Below are 6,749 nucleotides of genomic sequence, written 5' to 3' on the forward strand. Positions count from 1 at the left end.
TAAAATGGTCTGAAAAATAGCTTGCATTTCTTGCAAGAAACGTTAACTAACAAATGAAAATGCTGTGAGAAAGGTTTATTTGCACAATAATAAAACATTCAATGGAATTTAAATATAGAAGAAACAAATAGAAACTTAAGCTAAAAAAACAAGCAGCTGATGCTATACATTTATATTTATGAATTGTCACCTGCCACCTGAATTTTTTTGAACCTGACATTTCCACCATAAGTTGGAGCAGAATATGTCTCCAGAATGCAGGAAATTATGTGTTTAATGCTCAATCTTATGGGGGAGGGACCCCCACATCCCCCACTCATAAGTTTCAGTGTTTCATATTTCTTCAAAATAGTGTTAAAAATCTTCACATCTTGTTTTTGACCATCATCAAGTCTCATGACACACTTGTATCGTCATGTCTCTAATCTGAGCATTTATGTCCCAATCACTTTTCAGCACAAAGTGACGCCCTTGGTTCCAACTGAATTATTTTTTCTCTGTCTTTCCTTCTCAGGACAAGACCCGAGTAGTGTCTCCCATCATTGACGTAATCAACATGGATAACTTCCAGTATGTAGGAGCCTCGGCCGATCTGAAAGGAGGTACAGTACACAAGTAGAGAGGTACTTGAACACACACATTAATGTCCTGTGTGGTTCAGTCAGTCATTTTGGGGGAACTGTCTTTTTCTTAATGTTTTTAATGACAATGCTGGTGTTTTTGCTAGCAGCAGGATAACCGATTGTTTTGGCATTCAGTGCTCTGCCTCATAAACAGTGTTCACTTAAAGCTGCTGTTGCCATTTCTCACACACAATGCGGGCACTTCTGCCAAGTATATACCAGCATGTTTAGTCTAACGGCTCCCTGGACATAAACATATGTCTTCCACGCTGCATGCTAATTCTCAATAGATTTTGAGTATGTAGTGCATTCATGCTGATAAAGTGACTAAATAAAGTACACTCAGATGTGTCAGTATGCAAAGTAAATTTGCTTGTTTTTTGAGTGTGGTGTTGATCGACAATATCCCACAATGCAATGTGCAAACAGTTGAAACAGAGAAGCTCATAGCTATAAACAACTAGTTGACATGTGGCGAGAGAGCTCACTACATGTCTGAAAAACAAATCCCTAAATTAATATAATTAACATAATTTAATCCCTAAATTTATATAATTTTGCTTTTACATAAGTGTGTGTGTGTGTGTGTGTGTGTGTGTGTGTGTATTATGCAGAGAAATCTGAGATGAAAACTGCAGATGTATCCAGTCACCTAATCTGAACCTACCAAAACTAATTATATAACCAGACAGCTACTAATGCTGTCTGTCTTTCGTCCTCTGTGTCTTTATGTCGGTAGGTTTTGACTGGAATTTGGTGTTCAAATGGGACTACATGACTCTGGATCAGAGACGAGCCAGACAAGGCAACCCCATCGCCCCCATAAAGTAAGACTAAAACACTCACACTCTCCACTCAAGCGATCACACACGACTGACACAATAATGTCTGCCAGTTGCCTCAAACTACTAACTACTACTCTATTCCCTGCTCCATCCACCTAACGTCTTTCTCCCTTTTGCTCCTGCAGGACTCCAATGATTGCAGGAGGTCTATTTGTCATGGATAAGGATTACTTTGAGCTTCTGGGAAAGTACGACATGATGATGGATGTGTGGGGAGGGGAGAACTTGGGTGAGTGCTGCTACAGTGCAATTTCTCACAGTCACAGTGGAGCATGAAGTCACAGCAGAGAGATGATGGTGGTTAGAAGATGAAAGTGTGACACAGTAATTGATGTCAGAGGAATAGAAAATCTTGGTGAGTGAAAGAAACAAAAAACAAAGGAAATAATATTGTAATTAAGAGGGGAAAGTAAATTGGCAGGTAGACAGCCAAAACTACCATCAACATTTACAGTCAGTACACTTTTCTGCTGTCATGTGTTGAACCCGAACTGTCTGATTATCCGACTGTCCGCCTCTAAAGATGACAGACATGTCAGGAGTTTTACCAGAAGCGCTAAAGAAACAGTTTGACATTGTGGGAAATGCTCTTGTTCAATTCTAGCGAGAGTTAGATGAGACGATTAATACGAGAGAGAGAGAGAGATTTTATGTTACATCTTATTCGTTTAATCAAAAACTGAAATATACTGAGTAATCACTCAATACTGATTATAGTCAGTATAGAGTGAAAATAACTATAGTGTACACAATAGAGATCGTTTGCAAACATAACATACACAAGTAATAACACATGTCTCCGTGCTGCTTTTGTTGGGAAATCATTAAAAATAACAGGATGAATCATGTTTCTCTTGAGACAGCACAATGATTCAGAAATGACAGTTCAGATACTGGTTTACCTAGTTGCTCATTTAGACTACTGAACTGAAAAAATCAACACACTGAGAACATTTATGAGGTGCAGACTTCCTGAGTTCACCACCAGACTTCTTACTTACTGATTATAATAATTAACTGTGATAGTTTTATAGTAACTGTGTGCTGGAAATGTGACGTGTGTGTGTGTGTGTTTGTGTTTGTGTGTGTGTGTGTTTGTGTGTGTGTTTCAGAGATCTCATTTCGTGTATGGCAGTGTGGTGGCAGTCTGGAGATCATCCCCTGCAGCAGAGTTGGGCACGTCTTTAGAAAGCAACATCCGTACACCTTCCCTGGGGGCAGCGGGACTGTGTTTGCAAGGTCACACACACACACACACACACACACACACACACACACACACACACACAGAGTCATGTTTCCATCAGAAGATTACATTGGTTTACATTCACTTCCTGGAGACGTTCCCCTAAACTTAAATCATCCTGTCTCCAAAAGAAAGGCGAGTCCCCCCAACATGAGTAATACATGTTCCCACACACACATGCGCACACACGCACACACTAAAAAGGTTGAACTATCATTGATCATCCAGGCTCCACCCATCACATTCTTTAATTTAAATACTGATGAACAATATTTCCCATTCACGCATGCTGCATTGCTTCCATTTGTTTAGTCTACGCTGGGAATCTTAGTCTTTCCTTTAATAAGCCATTAAGTCACGATGATATCTATGTGTAAATATATTGCACAGCTCAACCGACAATTATTTCTTGTTTGGGATATATAGTAATCATGATTTCCTTTGGGTTCTTTACTTTCCCTCCATACAAGGCTCTTTAGTCTTATCTTTATACTGAAATTATGTCAGATGTTGGTACCCTAGTCATTTGTATCACATGCTGTTGTAAACACTGGAAATACATTATTGAGTTTTACAACAGCTCTGATAATTAAACAAATGTTAATAATTTAAACTGCTAACAATTAAAAAAACAATAAAAAAGTAGTCACAGGGAAAATCTGCTCCAGAGCTCGGATACATATGACAACATCATGGAAAGATGGATCTCTGCTTTGAAACCGTCTCCAACCACAACTAACATCCCTGGAAACAAGCCCAACAAACCCTCATGGCCCTGAATAAGAGCTTCAGCAAACAGATCATTTAAAGCGGCTGTGGCCAACATGTGAAGTATCTTAACTTAGTTCTGAAACAGTCATTCTGAGATGCTGAGTGATAATTGTTACGCCTCTTCAATGGCAAACCTTTGTCTGCTGCAGATAAAAAAATTACTGTATGTTTCCTTATGACTGTGACCAAGTGGAACACTGAAGATGTAGAAACCAACATTGCACTAGAAAAGAGCACCGAAATCTTAATGATACTCCTGTGGATACGGATGAACTTCAACATTAAATCAAACTGTTTCGGAGCTTATTATAATATGTCGGCTCTGGATGTGATGCCTCCTGTGGACCTCATTTCCACCGTGTTTTTGTCAGTTACATAAAACCAAACATAGTCTCAAAAGTGCTTGCGTAACAACTTCCAACAATTCAAGTTGTCATTTATTAATTGATGGGTGCAGTGGCGTTTTCATGTATCAGCCTCAACAATGGAGACTCACGATGCAGAACAGCTTCATCTTCAGTTTGGTGTCTTGCCCTTCAGCCTGAATAAAGTCCCAGGTGCCCTCCCTGTGACCCTGGGGAGCTGTGAGACTGTCTGCTTGGACGACTTTATAATTGTTTTGGGAGCAGCGTTACCCAAATATCCACGTTACTTGTATTGAACAGGTAGAGAAAGAAAAGCCTCTCTAGACCCCATATAAAGTTCCCTAGTATGCACTGAGATGTCCAGATTTCTCCATAGGCACAAGCTGCCCATTGAAAACAACATCCGGTGTCACCTCCAACATTTGAATTTTTAGTTCACAAATCCTAAGGTTTTGGGTCTTGTGGGGCTAGTTTCGGGGCTTTTAGTCCAGTAAATGGTTGTTGTTTTTTTAAATTGATGTCTGGACATTTGCTAGCAGAAGCCTCTTAAGGCAAAACTACTCCTGAGTGTTTGAAACTGACACATTTACTGTACCAGACGTTCACAGTGTTGATCATTCCACCCTGTCTGAGCAACAACACACCATTTCCTTGCTGACTTGTTTGTAAGAACTGACATTTTCTATTAAAACACACAAAGGCTAAAACAACCCTGTAGTCATTTATTTGTCCAGTGTCCACTGAAGGCTGCTTCCCCAAAGCGTCTCACAGTGCCAAGATTCCCAGGTAGGTACCTGTCTGGGACAGAAAATATCAATATTTAATTAGTCAGACTTTGAAAACCCCTGTTCCAGAAATAAGATAACAAGTTGAGCTCTACTCTACTCCAGTTACATGGTCTCTCAGTACTGTGTTAAATCATCAGAAAATATGGGAATAAATGCAGTACATGGAAAAATAAACACACGTTCACATTTGTCTCTTTAAGTGAGAGCAGTAGACTCACACACACACACTGTCCAGTTTGGAGATGACTTTAACGTAAATCTGTCTCACTCAGTCTCTCTCTCTGTTTTTATTTCCATACCCTCCTGACCTTTCCCTCACATGCTGACTTTCCTTTTTCATGTCTCCTGCTGCCCGTCTTCTATCACACCTCTCCTCATTTTCCCCCTGTCCCTCACCATTCACTCGTTTTTCTTCTGTTACCGTCTCTCAGGAACACGAGGAGAGCAGCAGAGGTGTGGATGGATGAGTATAAAAACTTCTACTATGCTGCTGTCCCCTCAGCGAGAAACGTCCCCTACGGAAAGTAAGTACCATCAAGTATGAGCCCTACAAGAGTTAGACAGCATAATGTAGCTAGATCATAAAATTACAAAGGCAGCCACACGAATGGGCATATTAATTGGATTGCCAATTAGCATCGTGTCAGTTAGCCCATTTATTGAAGTGACATGAGGCAGTTAATAAAGCTTATAAAGGTGGAAAAAGTCAGTGCCTGATTTGCACTAACCAGAAGACTGCCATATTATTTGACGTGCTGAAGGGATTAATCTTAGATTATGACAGCAAATGCCAAAACAAAAACATGATGGGCACAAATAGCATTGGTAAAGAGGAACAGGGATCAGATGGCAGAGCTCCACGATAAAGGGGTTGTGGATATTAAACAGACTAGTTGCAATTGTGTAGCAGAGATGCTGTATGGACAGCGATGTCAGTTGGATGGATTGGCAACAACATTTTGGACATTCAAAGTTCCCAGAGGATGAATCCTTATGACTTGGGTGATGCTCTGACTTTTCCTTTAGCACCACCCTGAGGTTGACATCTGTAGTTCTGAGTGAAAAGTCTCAACTACTAGTGGATATTTAGTATGACATTGGTACAAACATTCATGTCCTCTTAAGGAAGATTGTTAACTGGATTACTCCTTTGGTTACCACATACCTAAAACTAATGATGTTCCCATCAGCCTCAGCTGTACTTTGTGTGCTAATTAACAAATGTTAGCATGGTAACACACTAAGCTAAATTGTGAAAATCGGTGTACAATTTAGCTCAAAGCATCATTGTGCCTAAATATAGCCTCACAGAGGTCTTTGCAAAATGTTTGTCTGTTAAGGTAGAAAAGCAAAACACACATGCAGTGTATATAGAGTGTGTGTATACATATATACAGTGAGGAAAATAAGTATTTGAACACCCTGCTATTTTGCAAGTTCTCCCACTTAGAAATCATGGAGGGGTCTGAAATTGTCATCGTAGGTGCATGTCCACTGTGAGAGACATAATCTAAAAAAAAAAAAAACTGTTTATTTGTATGATACAGCTGCAAATAAGTATTTGAACACCTGTCTATCAGCTAGAATTCTGACTCTCAAAGACCTGTTAGTCTGCCTTCAAAATGTCCACCTCCACTCCATTTATTATCCTAAATTAGATGCACCTGTTTGAGGTCGTTAGCTGCATAAAGACACCTGTCCACCCCATACAATCAGTAAGAATCCAACTACTAACGTGGCCAAGACCAAAGAGCTGTCCAAAGACACTAGAGACAAAATTGTACACCTCCACAAGGCTGGAAAGGGCTACGGGGAAATTGCCAAGCAGCTTGGTGAAAAAAGGTCCACTGTTGGAGCAATCATTAGAAAATGGAAGAAACTAAACATGACTGTTAATCTCCCTCGGACTGTGGCTCCATGCAAGATCTCACCTCGTGGGGTCTCAATGATCCTAAGAAAGTGAGAAATCAGCCCAGAACTACACGGGAGGAGCTGGTCAATGACCTGAAAAGAGCTGGGACCACTGTTTCCAAGGTTACTGTTGGTAATACACTAAGACGTCATGGTTTGAAATCATGCATGGCACGGAAGGTTCCCCTGCTTAAACCAGC

The 6,749-nt window shown here is 40.2% G+C and overlaps 1 protein-coding gene across 2 annotated transcripts in view; it reads left to right on the top strand.

Moving 5' to 3' along the window:
• The window catches only part of galnt2 (UDP-N-acetyl-alpha-D-galactosamine:polypeptide N-acetylgalactosaminyltransferase 2), a 60,933-nt gene that overhangs the window by 45,978 nt on the left and 8,206 nt on the right, over positions 1–6,749 (top strand). For both annotated transcript variants that reach the window (XM_046032339.1, XM_046032340.1), the window contains exons 10-12: positions 1,594–1,697; positions 2,581–2,707; positions 5,070–5,162. In XM_046032339.1, the coding sequence (XP_045888295.1) occupies positions 1,594–1,697; positions 2,581–2,707; positions 5,070–5,162 (324 nt within the window). The remainder of the gene's footprint in view (positions 1–1,593; positions 1,698–2,580; positions 2,708–5,069; positions 5,163–6,749) is intronic.

This window comes from Micropterus dolomieu, linkage group LG20 (assembly GCF_021292245.1).
Source record: "Micropterus dolomieu isolate WLL.071019.BEF.003 ecotype Adirondacks linkage group LG20, ASM2129224v1, whole genome shotgun sequence".
NCBI lineage: Eukaryota > Metazoa > Chordata > Actinopteri > Centrarchiformes > Centrarchidae > Micropterus > Micropterus dolomieu.